The sequence below is a fragment of the Staurois parvus genome, unplaced genomic scaffold, assembly GCF_062004578.1.
Source record: "Staurois parvus isolate SC_StPar_1 unplaced genomic scaffold, SC_StPar_1.0 ptg000154l, whole genome shotgun sequence".
Classification (NCBI taxonomy): Eukaryota; Metazoa; Chordata; class Amphibia; order Anura; family Ranidae; genus Staurois; species Staurois parvus.
Genome location: NW_028317950.1, coordinates 2,171,020 through 2,190,030, shown reverse-complemented (window position 1 = coordinate 2,190,030; position 19,011 = coordinate 2,171,020). Strand labels below are relative to the sequence as shown.

Genomic DNA, 19,011 nt, shown 5'->3' with positions numbered 1-19,011 from the left:
GATATTCCCTGGATCAACTTTACCTATAAATGTTAGTATCCAGTTATATTCTGTGTATCTAAGAAAGAATCCAGAACTTTTTTAAAGCGATCCACTGAGCTGGGCAGAACCAACTCTTGAGGGAGTCTATTCCACATTCCACATCCACAGCTCTCATTGTGAAGAAACCTTTCCGTGTTTGGAGATTAAATTTCTTTTCCTCCAGATGTAAAGAGTGCCCCCTTGTCCTCTGTGATGACCTCAGGGTGAATAGCTCTACACCGAGTTCACTATATGAACCACTGATGTATTTATACATGGAGATCATATCCCCCTTCTGTATTATACATGGAGATCATATCCCCCCTTATGTATTATACATGGAGATCATATCCCCCCTTATGTATTATACATGGTGATCATATCCCCCCTTATGTATTATACATGGAGATCATATCCTCCTTATGTATTATACATGGAGATCATATCCTCCTTATGTATTATACATGGAGATCATATCCCCCCTTATGTATTATACATGGAGATCATATCCCCCCTTATGTATTATACATGGAGATCATATCCCCCTTATGTATTATACATGGAGATCATATCCCCCTTATGTATTATACATGATGATCATATCCCCCTTAATCTCCTCTTCTCAAGAGAGAATAAATTCAGTTGCTCTAATCTTTCCTCATAGCTGAGCTCCTCCATGCCTAATGCCCATCTTGTTTAGCGTGACAATTGCGGCAGAATTGCACCCGCGTTTAGGTGCCATTAAAAATGATTTTGCAGTGATTCTGCCCACAATAAAAAAAAATACTCCTAGATGTGAATGGAGCCTAATTTTGGGAGTAAAGGTTATTCATTTGCACAGTTAATTTTGCTGTAGGCTCTGGACAACACGATATCATTAGTACCTGAGGGTTTGAAGGATGTTTTGTTTTTTTTTTCCCTTTCTTTCTTTAAAATAAAATACAGTCAGGTCCATAAATATTGGGACATAGACACAATTCTAACATTTTTGGCTCTATACACCACCACAATGGATTTGAAATGAAACAAACAAGATGTGCTTTAACTGCAGACTGTCAGCTTTAATTTGAGGGTATTTACACCCAAATCAGGTGAACGGTGTAGGAATTACAACAGTTTGCATATGTGCCTCCCACTTGTTAAGGGACCAAAAGTAATGGGACAATTGGCTTCTCGGCTGATCCATGGCCAGGTGTGTGTTATTCCCTCATTATCCCAATTACAATGAGCAGATAAAAGGTCCAGAGTTCATTTCAAGTGTGCTATTTGCATTTGGAATCTGTTGCTGTCATCTCTCAAGATGAGATCCAAAGAGCTGTCACTATCAGTGAAGCAAGCCATCATTAGGCTGAAAAAACAAAACAAACCCATCAGAGAGATAGCAAAAACATTAGGCGTGGCCAAAACAACTGTTTAGAACATTCTTAAAAAGAAGGAACGCACCGGTGAGCTCAGCAACACCAAAAGACCCGGAGGACCACGAAAAACAACTGTGGTGGATGACCGAAGAATTCTTTCCCTGGTGAAGAAAACACCCTTCACAACAGTTGGCCAGATCAAGAACACTCTCCAGGAGGTAGGCGTATGTGTGTCAAAGTCAACAATCAAGAGAAGACTTCACCAGAGTGAATACAGAGGGTTCACCACAAGATGTAAACCATTGGTGAGCCTCAAAAACAGGAAGGCCAGATTATAGTTTGCCAAATGACATCTAAAAAAGCCTTCACAGTTCTGGAACAACATCCTATGGACAGATGAGACCAAGATCAACTTGTACCAGAGTGATGGGAAGAGAAGAGTATGGAGAAGGAAAGGAACTGCTCATGATCCTAAGCATACCACCTCATCAGTGAAGCATGGCGGTGGTAGTGTCATGGCGTGGGCATGTATGGCTACCAATGGAACTGGTTCCCTTGTATTTATTGATGATGTGACTGCTGACAAAAGCAGCAGGATGAATTCTGAAGTGTTTCGGGAATATTATCTGCTCATATTCAGCCAAATGCTTCACAACTCATTGGACGCCGCTTCACAGTGCAGATGGACAATGACCCAAAGTAGATTGCAAAAGCAACCAAAGAGTTTTTTAAGGGAAAGAAGTGGAATGTTATGCAATGGCCAAGTCAGTCACCTGACCTGAATCCGATTGAGCATGCATTTCACTTGCTGAAGACAAAACTGAAGGGAAAATGCCCCAAGAACAAGCAGGAACTGAAGACAGTTGCAGTAGAGGCCTGGCAGAGCATCACCAGGGATGAAACCCAGCGTCTGGTGATGTCTATGCGTTCCAGACTTCAGGCTGTAATTGACTGCAAAGGATTTGCAACCAAGTATTAAAAAGTGAAAGTTTGATTTATGATTATTATTCTGTCCCATTACTTTTGGTCCCTAACAAGTGGGAGACACATATGCAAACTGTTGTAATTCCTACACCATTCACCTGATCTGGATGTAAATACCCTCAAATTAAAGCTGACAGTCTGCAGTTAAAGCACATCTTGTTAGTTTCATTTCAAATCCATTGTGGTGGTGTATAGAGCCAAAAATGTTAGAATTGTGTCGATGTCCCAATATTTATGGACCTGACTGTAACTACCAACAGACATTTAAATCTCTCAATAGAAAAGTGTATACCTAGAATTCTGTTTCAAATGTCATTTTCTGCATTGACGTACCAGGTCCAGTCTGTCCAGACAGTATAGTAATCTGCTCACTTGGCACCATCCACAAACCATAGAAATACGGAAAAGAGCACCAGACCAAAACCAGATGGAAGAGTCCAAGATAATTTTAATTGTTGGGGAAAAAAGTAATATAAAAACCAATCAAAATGTCAAAACATAAATTAGCATGAACTTGTTCCAACTTGAAATTTTAGAGATTGAGATGACTTTAACTACAGGAACCCAAATTGGCAGATAAAATTCCATCTTGTACTGGTCTGACATCAATAAAGAATGGCATTCACAGGAAGCTTTGCATTTCATCAATGAATACAAGGCGTTCTCTGATTATCTTGTGGGGAGGTGCAGCGTGGTGCATTGGCTGTAAACACTCAAAAGTGGCCTGGCCGGTCCGTACCTAAATGGGGAGGCCTCCAGGAAGGATGGTATGTCCCTATCCTTTACCAACTCGTCTGAAACCTCTCCCTACCACTAATCACTGTCTCTGACAGACAGGTGACCTGTCCCTACAATACTCACAAGCGAAATGGGTGCCAAGCCCGGGGGCAAGGGTCATCAATAGACTCTGCCTGGCCCAAGATAGCCACCAGAGTCACATGGGGAGGCAATATCCAATCAGATAGCTTTCCCAGTGACCGAGGAAACCATAGAGGAAAATTGTTCTTCCTCTCCCAGCAGTTGAGCGCCACCTGCAGTGAAGCAAATAGACTGCACTAGTCTACAGACTGAGGTGGAGATTGAGATTCATAAAATACAAAGCTTCCTGAAAATGGTAGAGCAGCCCTCAGCGCCTCTATATTTTGTTGCGGAAATTGGACAGGAAGTCCTCATACCCCTGCCAGAACATAGCGCTGTATACTGTATTTAGCTAATGCTACATACAGTTTATACAGCATATACAACCGGGATCGCCACCTGTCTAGGAGTCACTCAGACAGTCCGGGTTTTAAATCATGTTTCCAGGATTCAGTCCAACTGAAATCAGGACACATTATTCATACCGGACTGAGGAGCCCCATATTATGGGGGACTCTGTGGTGGGGTACTCCGTACAGGTGCCCCCTCCCCCACACTGTCTGGTGCTCTCCCTGATGTCAAGAACTTCTCCACTGGAGCAGATGTCATGGTGACAGACTCCTCCTGCATCTTCCCACCTCCTCTTCCCCTCCTCCCATCAATATCACACCGACTGATATGGCGAGGAGACTGGGGGGAGGAGGGGGCTGAGCTCTGGTGTGTGGGGGAAGGGTTGTGTACGTATCTATTGGGGTGAACAGCTACCGCTATATATCAGGATAGAGGGACCAACTATTAGTGATTAGTGATAGAGGGACCCCTATTATGAAGAGGGGTGACACTGACACCTGTATTATGAAGGGGGGGAGACACTGACCCCTGTATTATGAAGGGGGTGACACTGACCCCTGTATTATGAAGGGGGTGACACTGACCCCTGTATTATGAAGGGGGTGACACTGACCCCTGTATTATGAAGGGGGGGTGACACTGACCCCTGTATTATGAAGGGGGGTGACACTGACCCCTGCATTATGAAGGGGATGACAATGACCCCTGTATTAAGAAGGGGGGTGACAATGACCCCTGTATTATGAAGGGGGGTGACACTGACCCCTGTATTATGAAGGGGGGTGACACTGACCCCTGCATTATGAAGGGGGTGACAATGACCCCTGTATTAAGAAGGGGGGTGACAATGACCCCTGTATTATGAAGGGGGGTGACACTGACCCCTGCATTATGAAGGGGGGGTGACACTGACCCCTGCGTTATGAAGGGGGGTGACAATGACCCCTGCATTATGAATGGGGGGTGACAATGACCCCTGCATTATGAAGGGGGTGACACTGACCCCTGTATTATGAAGGGGGTGACGCTGACACCTGTATTACAAAGGGGGTGACACTGACCCCTGCATTATGAAGGGGGGATGACACTGACACTTGTATTATGTAGAGGGGTGACACTGACCCCTGTATTACAAAGGGGGGTGACACTGACCCCTGTATTACGAAGGGGGGTGACACTGACCCCTGTATTATGAAGATGGGAGCTGACACTGACCCCTGTATTATGAAGAGGGGTGACAGTGACCCCTGCATTATGAAGGGGGCTGACAATGACCCCTGTATTATGAAGTGGGGTGACACTGACACTTGTATTATGAAGAGGGGTGACACTGACCGCTGTATTATAAAGAGGGGTGACACTGACCCCTGTATTATGACGGGGGTGACACTGACCCCTGTATTATGAAGGGGGCTGACACTGACCCCTGCATTATGAAGGGGGGTGACACTGGCCCCTGTATTACAAAGGGGGTGACACTGACCCCTGTATTATAAAGAGGGGTGACACTGACCCCTGTATTACAAAGGGGGGTGACACTGACCCCTGTATTACAAAGGGGGGTGACACTGACCCCTGTATAATGAAGGGGGGTGACACTGACCCCTGTATTATGAAGGGGGGTGATAATGACCCCTGTATTATGAAGATGGGAGCTGACACTGACCCCTGCATTATGAAGATGGGTGACACTGACACTTGTATTATGAAGGGGGGGATGACACTGACCCCTGCATTATGAAGGGGGGTGACACTGACCCCTGTATTATGAAGGGGTGACACTGACCCCTGCATTATGAAGGGGGGTGACACTGACCCCTGTATTATAAAGAGGGGTGACACTGACCCCTGTATTACAAAGGGGGGTGACACTGACCCCTGTATTATGAAGGGGGGTGAAACTGACCCCTGCATTATGAAGGGGGGGTGACACTGACCCCTGCGTTATGAAGGGGGGTGACAATGACCCCTGCATTATGAATGGGGGTTGACAATGACCCCTGCATTATGAAGGGGGTGACACTGACCCCTGTATTATGAAGGGGGGGGGTGACACTGACCCCTGCATTATGAAGGGGGGTGACACTGACCCCTGCATTATGAAGGGGGGTTACACTGACCCCTGCATTATGAAGGGGATGACCATGACCCCTGTATTAAGAAGGGGGTGACAATGACCCCTGCATTATGAAGGGGGGGTGACACTGACCCCTGCGTTATGAAGGGGGGTGACAATGACCCCTGCATTATGAATGGGGGTTGACAATGACCCCTGCATTATGAAGGGGGTGACACTGACCCCTGTATTATGAAGGGGGGGGTGACACTGACCCCTGCATTATGAAGGGGGGGTGACACTGACCCCTGCGTTATGAAGGGGGGTGACAATGACCCCTGCATTATGAATGGGGGGTGACAATGACCCCTGCATTATGAAGGGGGTGACACTGACCCCTGTATTATGAAGGGGGGGGTGACACTAACCCCTGCATTATGAAGGGGGCTGACACTGACCCCTGTATTATGAAGAGGGGTGACAGTGACCCCTGCATTATGAAGGGGGCTGACAATGACCCCTGTATTATGAAGTGGGGTGACACTGACACTTGTATTATGAAGAGGGGTGACACTGACCGCTGTATTATAAAGAGGGGTGACACTGACCCCTGTATTATGACGGGGTGACACTGACCCCTGTATTATGAAGGGGGCTGACACTGACCCCTGCATTATGAAGGGGGGTGACACTGGCCCCTGTATTACAAAGGGGGGTGACACTGACCCCTGTATTATAAAGAGGGGTGACACTGACCCCTGTATTACAAAGGGGGGTGACACTGACCCCTGTATTACAAAGGGGGGTGACAATGACCCCTGCATTATGAATGGGGGGTGACAATGACCCCTGCATTATGAAGGGGGTGACACTGACCCCTGTATTATGAAGGGGGGGGTGACACTGACCCCTGCATTATGAAGGGGGGTGACACTGATCCCTGCATTATGAAGGGGGGTTACACTGACCCCTGCATTATGAAGGGGGGTTACACTGACCCCTGCATTATGAAGGGGATGACCATGACCCCTGTATTAAGAAGGGGGTGACAATGACCCCTGTATTATGAAGGGGGGGTGACACTGACCCCTGCATTATGAAGGGGGTGACACTGACCTCTGTATTATGAAGGGGGGTGACACTGACCCCTGTATTATGAAGGGGGGTGACACTGACCCCTGCGTTATGAAGGGGGGTGACACTGACCCCTGTGTTATGAAGGGGGGGTGACACTGACCCCTGAATTATGAAGGGGGTTACAATGACCCCTGCATTATGAAGGGGGGTGACAATGACCCCTGCATTATGAAGGGGGGTGACAATGACCCCTGTATTATGAAGGGGGTGACACTGACCCCTGTATTATGAAGGGGGGTGACACTGACCCCTGTATTATAAAGGGGGGTGACGCTGACACCTGTATTATGAATGGGGCTGACGCTGACCTCTGCATTATGAAGGGGGGTGACACTGGCCCCTGTATTACAAAGGGGGTGACACTGACCCCTGCATTATGAAGGGCGGTGACACTGACACTTGTATTATGAAGAGGGGTGACACTGACCCCTGTATTATAAAGAGGGGTGACACTGACCCCTGCATTATTAAGGGGGGTGACACTGACCCCTATATTATAAAGAGGGGTGACACTGACCCCTGTATTACAAAGGGGGGTGACACTGACCCCTGTATTACGAAGGGGGGTGACACTGACCCCTGTATTAAGGGGGTGACACTGACCCCTGTATTATGAAGGGGGTGACACTGACCCTGCATTATGAAGCGGGGTGACACTGACCCCTGTATTATGAAGGGGGGTGACACTGACCCCTGTATTAAGATGGGGGCTGACACTGACCCCTGCATTATGAAGATGGGTGACACTGACCCCTGCATTATGAAGGGGGGTGACACTGACCCCTGTATTATAAAGAGGGGTGAAACTGACCTCTGTACTGCAAAGGGGGGTGACACTGACCCCTGTATTATGAAGGGGGGTGACACTGACCCCTGTATTATGAAGAGGGGTGACACTGACCCCTGTATTATGAAGGGGGTGATACTGACCCCTGTATTATGGGGGTGACAAAAAAAATGTCGTGTGCCACTAAAGTATTCGGGTTTTGCTTGAAGAAAAGGTGTCAACCCTACACATACTGTAGCTGAGGCATGCATTAGTGAAGGACATAGTTCTGTTGGACCAGCTTGGTCCAAACCAATTAAAGTTAAATAAACAATGGACTTAGGCTTTAGGACTCAAAAAGTTTTGAGATTCCACTCCAATTCAATTGGCCAACCCAAAATACTTTCCGACACGGAAGCCCTTCTAACAAATGCCCAATTTCCAGACTTTCAGGCCAATTCTGCAGTCGACTGGTAAAGCATTGTGCATAAAAGTGTCTGACTTCACATCACCACAGGGACCGAGAGACAGAGAAGTTCCGTGTTTCAGTGACTGTGGAGGCCGGAGGGGAAATAACCTTTGATCTCACCTACGAGGAGCTGCTGAGAAGACAGCTGGGGAAATATGAGCATGCTGTCAGTGTGAGGCCCGGTCAGATCGTCCAGAACCTCACTGTGCAGGTGACAATCTCTGAAAGGACGGGGATAGAGTACGTCCGGGTGTTGCCTCTGCGTACCAGCCGACTGATCACCAACTCTGTTCGAGGTATGTGTGGAGTTCCGGTAAGGGCAAAGACCACAAATTGCTTGTTAACATTTGAAATATCATAAAGCATGAAATTCTCCTCATTTTTGTCAGAAGGTAAAGTGATTCCTCTAAATGTTTTTTTTTTTTGGGGGGGGGGACTTGCTTGTGGGTTTATTTACCTTCTGGCTTCTTATGGACAGGTTGAACATAGATTGGGTCACTGCCTTCCCCAAAAAACTAAAATGGGAGTACCACATAGACATATGCAGAAAGAAAAAATTTGTTTCATTTCATATTGATTTGTTAAATTATTAATTTTGTTTTGTTACATTCTTGACAAAAATTGTTTCATTTATTCGTTTTCTACCAGATTCAAATTTTTCCAATGGATTTGCAGTACTAGAATCAAATTAGAATCGAAAATATTGAATCAATCCAAATTCATTTTGAAGAATAGCTGGGTTTCTTCTATTCGAAATTTGAATTTTTGGAGATGGTTTTATTCTTTTTATTATATTTCTATTCTTTTTTTTTTCTCTTCTATTTTTTTTATTTTTGATTCAATTCTATTCTACTATTTTATGTTCTAGTCTATTCTTTTATATTCTGTTATGTTTAATCGATTATTTTCTATTTTATTCTGCCCACTTTTAGGCGATCTTTGAAAACCTATCTCTTTAGGGAAGCCTATTCTGCCTTTGGCTAATAACAGAATCTTCTATTCCTCCTATCCGTTCATCCCCCAGAGTTATTACCTTTTGTACCACTAGCCCCTCCCTCTTAGATTGTAAGCTCCAAGGAGCAGGGCCCTCCGAACCCTCTTGTATTGAACTGTGTTGTTGCTGTATTGTCTCCCTTTTATATTGTAAAGTGCTGAGCAAACTGTTATTATTATTAATATACAGGATTTATATAGCACCAACAGTTTGCTCAGCGCTTTACATTATAGTGGGAGACAATACAGTAACAGTACAGTTCAATACAAGAGGGAATTGAGGGCCCTGCTCCTTGGAGCTTACAATCTAGGAGGGAGGGGTGAGTGGTACAATAGGTAAAACTGTGGGGGATGGAGTGGTTAGAAGCGTAGAGGATTCTAGTATTAGCAGAGGGCGGGATAGGCTTCCCTGAAGAGAGAAGTTTTTAATGATCGCCTAAAGGTAAGTAGAGTAGGTGAGAGTCTGATAAATTTGGGTAGGGAGTTCCAGAGTTCCAGTGCTATATAAATCCTGTATAATAATAATTCTATTCTTTTTGAAATTCGAATTGCAGAAGATGGCTATATTCTTTTTATTTTATTAAATTCTATTCTATTTTTTTTCTATTCTAATGTATTATTTTCTGTTCTATTATTTCCCATTCCTTTATTTTCTATTCTTTTATTTTCTATTCTGTTCTCTTTTACTCTATTCTGTTTTATTCTCTTCTATTATTTTCAAAATTTTATTTTGGAAGACGTTTATATTCTAACATTAATACACATAGTATTTGAAGGAAATCAGCAATAGTCAGCAATATGTTTATATTTCGAATTTGTTTTTAAATTCGATTTGAATTTCAGACGAAATTTAGTTTTGTTATTTTGGACTTATTTACTATTGTAATTCAGAGATTCGGAGGGTATGTCCGAATTTCGATTTGGAATGAAACAAACTGCACATGTCTACATGTCTAATACCACATCCCTATATATATATATATATATATATATATATATATATATGAATACAGAACTCCAATGGAAAGGTGGTCTTTATTGGTACCCCATGAACTTTACAGCACAAGTATAAGAATGTAGGTGAATAAAGTTGTATCTGGACCTCTTAGCAGTGGTTTGGCGCTTCAGTTTCTATTTTTTTACACTACACCCTCTGAGGGCTTATTAAAAAGTCTCTGAAACAAACTTGATTAGTTTTGGATAGAGTGGTAAGGACTTGGAAGCCCTATCTGGTTTTATTTGCTATCTGGGTACCTGCCGAATGAATTTTGCTGTCACTGGGTCTCAAAGTAAGGGAAAGATGTCAGCAGAGGGGAGACATTTGCTTTCAGTTCCTGTTGTGTCTACAGGACAGAAGATAAGGAAGTGCTTCAAATGTATAGTAGCGTTGGAGTTGCAGGAATACTGTCCAAGTTACCCCATGAGCGTTGCCCCACAGACAGGCACATAGGCTCGTTCCCATGTTTCTTCAATGACCAGCCTACTGGTGTTGTATTTTTTGAAGAACTTGGATAAGGTTGGGGGAATGAGGTACGATACTCCAAAAGTAAGAACTATGTACTGTACACTTGAGGACTTAGGTATTCTTCAGGACAAGCTATGTTAACATCTGTGCTTGTAACAAACAGTAGAATTCAGCTTTAACCACTCGCCCTCCTGAGGATTTACCCCGCTTCCTGACCAGGCCATTTTTTGCATTATGGCGCTGCATTACTTTAACTGACAAATGCGTGGTCATGTAACGCTGCACCCAAATGAAATCCTTTTTTTCCCCACAAATAGAGCTTTCAGTGGTATTTGATAGCCTGTGCATTTCGAATTTTTTGCGCTATAAACAAAAAAAGACTGACAATTTTGGGAAAAAAAACAATATTTTTGACTTTTTGCTCTAAAACATATCCAGTAAAAAAAATTTTTTAAATCTAATTTCTTCATAAATGTAGGCCAAAATGTATTCTGTTCCATGTCTTTGCTGAAAAAAAATCCCAATATGTGTAAATTAATTGGTTTACATGAAAGTTATAGCGTTACAAATGGTTGTATATATACTGGTATTTTTATTTTTTTTATACTAATAATGGTGGCGATCTGCGACTTATAGCAGGACTGCAGGGACATTCTGATACTGGGTGGGAACTAACTGCCACTGACATCCCAATGACACTAATACAGTGATCAGTGCTAATAAAAAGCACTGCACTGTACTAATGGTACTGGGCAGAAAGGGGTTAACATCTGGGACAATCAAAGGGTTAACTGTGTGCTGTTTTACATCATGTGCTGTGTGTGTATCACTATGTAAACATGCTGCTGTGTACTTCTCTGCTGTGCAGAGAAATACACAGCAGCATGTTCTAGCTGTCAAGAGAGAGACCTGTGTTGTTTGCACAGGTCTCTCCCCTGTCAGTTTTATTCGGCAATCGCCGAGTGCCGGCAGGGAAACTCTAGCTGGGACCAATGATTGACATCCATTGGCGGCGTGGATGAGGTAGCGCGTGCTCCTACCCGGAAATGCAAATCACGGATATATACGTGATGTTGCGCAGCCATGCCGCCCTGTACCAGTATGTATGCTATAGGCTTGGGGGAAATTGGTTAACGCAGTAGTAGTAATAGTAGTCTAACTGAGAATCTCTTTTTAGAGCCACAAGAGCAAAGTCCCTTTTTAGTAAGAAATTAGATAGACAAAGCACATTGGGTTACTTGCTGGTATCCCCATTAGATAGACCCGCAGCTGACTCCCTAGCACCATTTTTGCAGCACAAACCCTCTAAGATCCTTTCAGAGATGTTTGTACATATTGAATATGACCAAAATTGTAGTGTTTCAAGTATGTCAATATATTTTGGAAGAATATTTTTAAAATGTATTTTAAATATATTTTTCTTCCATATGGGTGGGTCTCAGCATTCAGGTCCTTAGGTAGCCCACCTGAGGCCTCACAACAGTAGATGTAGCAGCATTGCCTAGGAGGACAGCATGCCCCCTCTCGGTTGGACTAATCCTATCCAGGAATACCCAGAGCCCAGTGTGTTCACTGAATATATAGAGTTCCCCAGCATGCCATCAGAGCCTGCCTTTCTGGGATAGGCCAGGGCTGTATCAATATTCATGCTGCCATCTGCATAGCTCCACACCTATGACCTAGAAGCTTCTCAAGCTTTCTGGATGGAGAAGATGGAGCTATCTGGCTGGCAACTGTTGAACGCACTGAGCAGACCTGACTAGCAGGGCACAGCAGCACTAATTACCACATTTTCCTAACAAGCAATCACAGCCACACTGACTACATTGTCACAGCACATACTAAACCATATCTATCTACAGTAAATCAGGGGTGGACTGACAACTCATGGGGCCCTTGAGCAATAGGAAATCATGGGGCCCCTGTGTCCTTGCCCACACTCAAATCACACCCAAAAAGCCTATGAAAGGTACCAAGGGGCATCTCATGAGGTCCCCTACTGACCCGTGCTCTCCGACAGTGCCCGAGGGCCCGAATGGTCAGTCCACCCCTGATCTAAACCTAGCACCTATCTAGAAGGGTGCTACATCAACACAGATAGAAACAATGCAAAAGCAATGTAACACAGATGGAAACAAGAGACCAGACATGGATTTTAGCATTCCATACTCTATCTAAGATTATTTACAAAGTTTTGGTTTCAGAGACACTTTGAAAAAAGTAAAAAAAAAAAATAGAACATTGCCCAAGCAAGCAGATGACCTTATAGATTGGGATGAACAATTTGTCTATTCCACGTGTGTATAAAAGTACAAACTGCAAATGAGAAAGCAAGGTTTGTTGAACCTCTATGTGTCTGTTTTACAGGGGAGACAAAAATGCCTCCATCCACGGAAGTAGAGAAAACCCCTCACTGTGCTCGAGTCACTTTCAGTCCAGCTCCAAAGGAACAAGCTGCCCAGTCCAGTTCCGGCATTGCAGCAGATTTTGTTGTCCAGTACGATGTGGCCTTGAAGGACCTCGCAGGAGATGTTCAGGTAGATGTGTGATATGTAACACATCACAGAGAGTTATAAACCTGTAAAAAGAATTCACCATTTCTCATGTCTGTAACCTAGATATACAATGGATATTTTGTTCACTATTTTGCTCCACGAGGACTTCCGACCATCCAGAAAAATGTTATCTTCGTCATTGACATCAGTGGGTCAATGTTCGGCACTAAAATTAAACAGGTGAGTCCATATATGACACATCAGGCCCAGACATTAAAGCGGACCTGACACCTATGCAAAACAGCAAAATACATTATACAAGCTACACAAGAGAACAAAGTGAATTTAGATTTGGGCAGATTCTAAGGGGGAGATTTAGGCCTCTTTCACATGGGCATGAAAACCGGACACCCATGTATTTCTATAGATGATCATCCATTTACATCCGTTAATGTCCGTATCCATTAACATCTGTTTTTTGAATGGAAGAAAACCCTATTTTTCTTCCATAAAAACCCCCAGAACAGATGCAAAATGGATGTACATGGACAAAAAAAGGATGAAAACGGATGAAAAACTGATGTAAACGGATGAAAAAATGGATGTAATCTGATCCGTTTTTCTTTGAAAAATAACGTGACTGAACTGATGAAAAAAACAGAACGCCCTTGTGAAAGGGCCCTTACTAAAACTGGAGTACACAAAGTCTGGAGCAGCTGTGCATAGGGGCCAATCAGCTTTTAACTTCAGCTTGCTCAGTTAAGTTTTGACAATAAAATGGAAGCTGATTTGGTTTCTATGCAGAGCTGCACCAGAGTTTGCACATTCCAGTTTTGGTAAATCTCCCCCTAGATTTGACTAAAAATGCAATACACTCACACTGGCGTAAATAAGAAGAACAGGGCCCCATCAATGGTGTCAGTGGGGGGAATAGTGACCCATTAATGGTGTCAGTGAGAGGAATAGTTCCCCATCATTTGTATTATTGGGAGGAATAGTGCCCCATCATTGGTATCAGTGGGAGGAATAGTGCCCCCTCATTGGTATCAGTGGGAGGAATAGTGCCCCATCATCGGTTTCAGTGGGAGTAATAGTCCCCATCATTGGTGTCAGTGGAGGAAAGGTGGCCAATCATTGATCATTGGTGTCAGTGGGAGGGATAGTGCCCTATCATTGGCATCAGTGGAAGGAATAGTGCCCCATAATTAGTGTCAGTGGGGAGGAATAGTGCCTCATCATTGGCCTCAGTGGGGGGGAGCGCCCCATTATTGGTGTCAATGGGAGGAAAAGTCCCTCAAGGGCCGGATAAAGGCAAGCAAAGGGCCACATCTGGCCCCCGGCCGTAGTTTGGAGACCACTGACGTAGACTAAAGTCAGCATCATTAAGCACCTAGTTTATTTTAGCAATAGGTTCTAAAACTTCCTTGATAATCAAAAAGCTTTTCCTATACATTACTTTAGTTGCCTTCATTAATAAATTAATCGTCTTTAATAAAACTGTATAATTGCAAAAGTAGAAGACAATTAGCCATCGCTACACTCAGAAAAGTAACAAAATACATTATAATTATCCTTTCAGACAAAGAGTGCTATGTACGTCATCTTAAATGACCTCCACCGAGATGACCACTTTAACATCATTACCTTCTCAGATGTAGTACAGGCATGGAGACCCGGCACTTCCATCCAAGCCACAGCTCAGAATATCAAGAGTGCAAAGGAGTATGTGAACAAGATTGAAGCTGATGGATGTAAGTGAGATTATTTTACTGAGCTGCTTATGTATTTATTCTGTTGCTAAAGTGAAAAAGGAAAAATAAAGGACATCAGTGGCTCATGCTAAATAAAAATCCCTATAACTTCATGTACAATATATGGTCCAAGTAGAGTTGCCACCACATCCCTTTAAAACTGAAAACATATTATTTACACAGGCTTTGGGGCTAATTTAATGCAGATAAGGCACTGAGTAAGTTTAATTACCACCTTATTTAGCCACAGTACCTGTGTAATTAATATGTGTTCGGTTTTAAAGGGATGAGGTGGAAACTCTAGGTCGAAGGTCTGTGAACCATTACGCTGATCAGAGGTTCTTGGATATCCTCTTCCAAAACCACGGCCAGCAATATGGAGCTACCCCCCTCCCCTCTTCATCCTTCTCTGCCCCTGTCCTTTTAAGCTGTAACAACCTCCACTCCTCTTGGAATTATGTCCACAAGATTTTGGAGGGTCTCTGTGGCAATTTGTGTCCATTTGTGAGGTCAGATATTGGTGCTGAATGAGAAGACATGACTTGTAATCAGCATTCCAGTTCATCCCAAAAGTGTTAAGTTGGGTTAGGGCAGGGGTGTCAAACTGGCAGTCCTCTAGCTGTTGCGAAACTACAAGTCCCATCAGGCCTCTGCCTTTGGGAGTCATGCTTGTAACTGTCAATCTTGCAATGCCTCATGGGACTTGTAGTTTGGCAACAGCTGGAGGCCGCCAGTTTGACACCAGTGGGTTAAGGGTTTGGGCTCTGTGCAAGATACTCTAGTTCCTTTACATCAAGCTCCTTAACATCTAACTCCTTAATCCGTGTGGTAATGGAGTTGACTTTGTGCACACAGGCAGAGTCATTCACATTCTCACTGTGTTTTAACCCTTAAAACCCCACACCACTATGCCACAAATGCATACATTGCAGGCACCTAAGGAATGGTTGCACGATGGCCCCATTCAGTGGAATGGTTTTCATTCATCAAGTGGTATTGCCAAAAATGAGAGAAGGGATCATTTTTCTGCCCTGTGGTGCAGAGCATCGTACCTGAGGCACATGTCCACCGCCAGCTTAATTGGGAGTGGTATAAACCAGGCGTAACTGTTTGTTTTTAGCACTCACCCAGCGCAAGCGTAAACATAGCCTAAAAGTAAATGCAGTGAGCCTTGAGATCGGTCCTTCAGAATTGTTAGGTATGAGAGAGTTTGCCAGCTGATAGAGAAAACGCGTTTTAAATTAAATTAATTTCAACCTGCTTTAAATCATGAACACTTTGAAACAGCTAAAGGCAATCTACCAATGCTATTTGCTCTATAGACATATATAATGTTTGGTGATGGGTTGTCCTGACCTATTTGATAATTTTTGCAAAAGAAAGTGTGTGGGCTTAATAGAAAAATACCCCTTGTATAACTAGCGCTAGGGTTTGGTGCCTCATTTTTTCCTTTTTGCCCCTTTTAGCTGACAATGCATCTAAATCTGTTGGTGTATAGCACAGATATAGCCAGAATATGTTTAGACATCTTAGCTTTCTTCAATGCAAGATATGACTTTACTGGCTCAATGGTGTAGGGCACATGTGTTAATCTGGCGGCCCTCCAGCTGTTGCCAAACTACAAGTCCCATGAGGTATTGCAAGATTGACAGTTACAAGCTTGACTGCCAAAAATAGAGGCATGATGGGACTTGTAGTTTCGCAACAGCTGAAGGGCCGCCTGTTTGACACGCCTGGTGTGGGGCTTGTGAGTAATTTGAAAATGGCTTTTAAAATGACATTAACATTAGAAAACTTGTATGAGATTTTAGTGATTGGGTTTACCTATACTTTAAGGGATCTAATATTTTTTTATCTCTTTAGGGACAGATATTAATGCTGCTGTTCTGGCCGCTGCTTCTATCTTTAACAAGACATCAAGTAAACCAGAGAAAGGAGGCACCAAGCAAAAGATCCCGCTCATCATATTCTTGACAGATGGAGAGGCCACCTCTGGAGTAACATCTTCTACCCGCATTCTTGAAAATGCCAATAAAGCCCTTGGAGGAACCATTTCTCTTTTTTGCCTTGCATTTGGCGATGATGCTGACTACAACCTCATGCGTCGATTATCCCTTGAAAACCGTGGCGTAGCAAGACGTATTTATGAACATTCTGATGCCACTTTGCAGCTAAAAGGATTTTATGATGAGATTGCCAGCCCTCTCCTCTTTGACATTGAATTGGCTTACCTTGGAGAAACAACTCAAAATGTGACACAGACCCTATTTCCCAATTATTTTGAGGGATCAGAGTTGGTTGTCACAGGCAAAGTAAAGCCAGGAGCAAAAAATCTTCAGGTTCGAATGACTGCACATAATCAGAAAGAGAAGCTAAGTCTAGAAAATGACATCTCTGTGGTGGATAATGCTACAGAGCCCAGCTTCGGGTGTTCAGGCAATGTGGAGGAAATTCAATGGTTTGTCCAGAGGCTTTGGGCCTACTTCACGATCCAAGATTTGTTGCAGGCTAGGATTAAAGCCAATGACACCATAGCTCGAAAGATACTGACAGAGAAAGCTACTAACTTATCTCTTAAATACAACTTTGTGACACCTGTTACTTCCCTCATAGTAGTGAAGCCTGATGATCCAGAGGACCCCAAAACAACCGCAGCTACAACTACTGCTAATCCTAGTACTACAGCCACACATGTAACTGCTACATCACAGCGCGCTGTGACTACCACTTCTGCAAGCACTACTTCCATAAAAGCCAAGATGACCACCACAGCCCGACCTACAAAACCAGTCATTAAAACCCTAAAGCCTTCAACAACAGCCAAGATAGGCACAACAAAGGCAACCACTTCTAAGGCAACAATTACCCAGGTTACCATAACCAGAGGTCAGCCTGGTGTAACTCAAGGATTGACGACAACCAACACTTTAGAAAAACTGACAACCATGGCTTCAGTTTCTGCTCCATCTTTGATAACACTTTCAGTCATCCGTCACAATACTACTTTGCTTCCCATCAACACACTTCACCCAACCAGTTTGGTTCCAACAGGAACAACATTAACCAAGACGGAGAAGCTTTCTAGCTTGTCCACCAGCTCTGGGAACCCAACTAATTCCTTGGTTTCAAGCAATGTTTCAACTGTCACAGTAACAGAAAGCACACAAGAGACAATGACGAGTACAGTTTCTGTCTCTTCATATAGAAGCACATATACTCCTGGTGAAGGGGTTATGGAAGGTGTAGAAGAGTCTCAGACTACAGGACCACCTACATCTTTCCCAGTAAATCCCACTCACCTAAGGCTTCTTATTCTTCCTGAGGACACTGAACTTTTACCTGGTACATTCTCATATCCAACTTTCGTGGAGTCACTCAATCCACCTCCTGTGTACAGCTACTTTGAAGAAATCACAGGTACAATACATTTTAAAGAGTGCTTGTTCATACCTTGTGTCAGGATTATGCTCTTTTCCTCCTTTTGATGAGTTAAAAGAGAATTTTTGTAAGTTGATCAAGTGTCCTGTTCTTGATTTTGACCAGCTGCTGAGTAAATTTAATGTAATTTAATGTAAATTAAAAGTACAGTTTACAAGCTCCAATTTTAGGCAGCATTTGACAGTCCTTGTGTGTGGTTCTAATTTCCCTCTTCTTTTGAAGTGGGGCAGAATGGTATAAACACCACAACAGTTCAGATTATCTGAATGTTCCGGACAGAAGGAGAAAAGGCTATTAGTGTAGAAAACATAGAATTGTTCTATCTTGGTATTGTGTTTGTTGTATTTAGAAGGCCTGTTGCTATCTGTAAATGTTGGATAATTGCCACTCCTAAGGTCTTTAGTGGGATAAAGGGGCAATGGGGGTTGATTTACTAAAGTTGGGGAGTGCAAAACCAGCTTCAGCTGTGAATAGTAGCCAATCCGCTTCTAACTTCAGCTTCTTCAATTAAGCTTTGACAAAAAAGCTAAACGCGGATTGGTTTCTATGCAAAGCTGCACCAAATTTTGCACTCTCCAGTTTTAGTAAATCAACCCCAGTGAATGCCCATTGACATTCTCCGACCTCTGTAGATTTATTTATATGTTTATTTATTATGGGTACTTATATAGCACCATCAGTTCATGCAGCACTTTACATATGTGTAGATTGTACATTCACATTAGTCACTGCCCTCAAGAAGTGTACAATCTAAGGTTCCTAAGTCACATTCATACATACACATACTAGGGTCAATTTAGACTCTGTCTTTGGAGTGTAGGGTGAAATCGGAGTATCTGGAGGATGCCCCAATACAATCTCAGGGAATG

The 19,011-nt window shown here is 43.4% G+C and overlaps 1 protein-coding gene across 1 annotated transcript in view; it reads left to right on the top strand.

Moving 5' to 3' along the window:
• ITIH6 (inter-alpha-trypsin inhibitor heavy chain family member 6) overlaps nt 1-19,011 on the top strand; it is a 90,869-nt gene that overhangs the window by 55,678 nt on the left and 16,180 nt on the right. Inside the window, exons 5-9 of the mRNA XM_089674907.1 lie at nt 8,049-8,296; nt 12,826-12,995; nt 13,077-13,193; nt 14,533-14,704; nt 16,568-18,121. Of these exons, the coding sequence (XP_089531033.1) occupies nt 8,049-8,296; nt 12,826-12,995; nt 13,077-13,193; nt 14,533-14,704; nt 16,568-18,121 (2,261 nt within the window). The remainder of the gene's footprint in view (nt 1-8,048; nt 8,297-12,825; nt 12,996-13,076; nt 13,194-14,532; nt 14,705-16,567; nt 18,122-19,011) is intronic.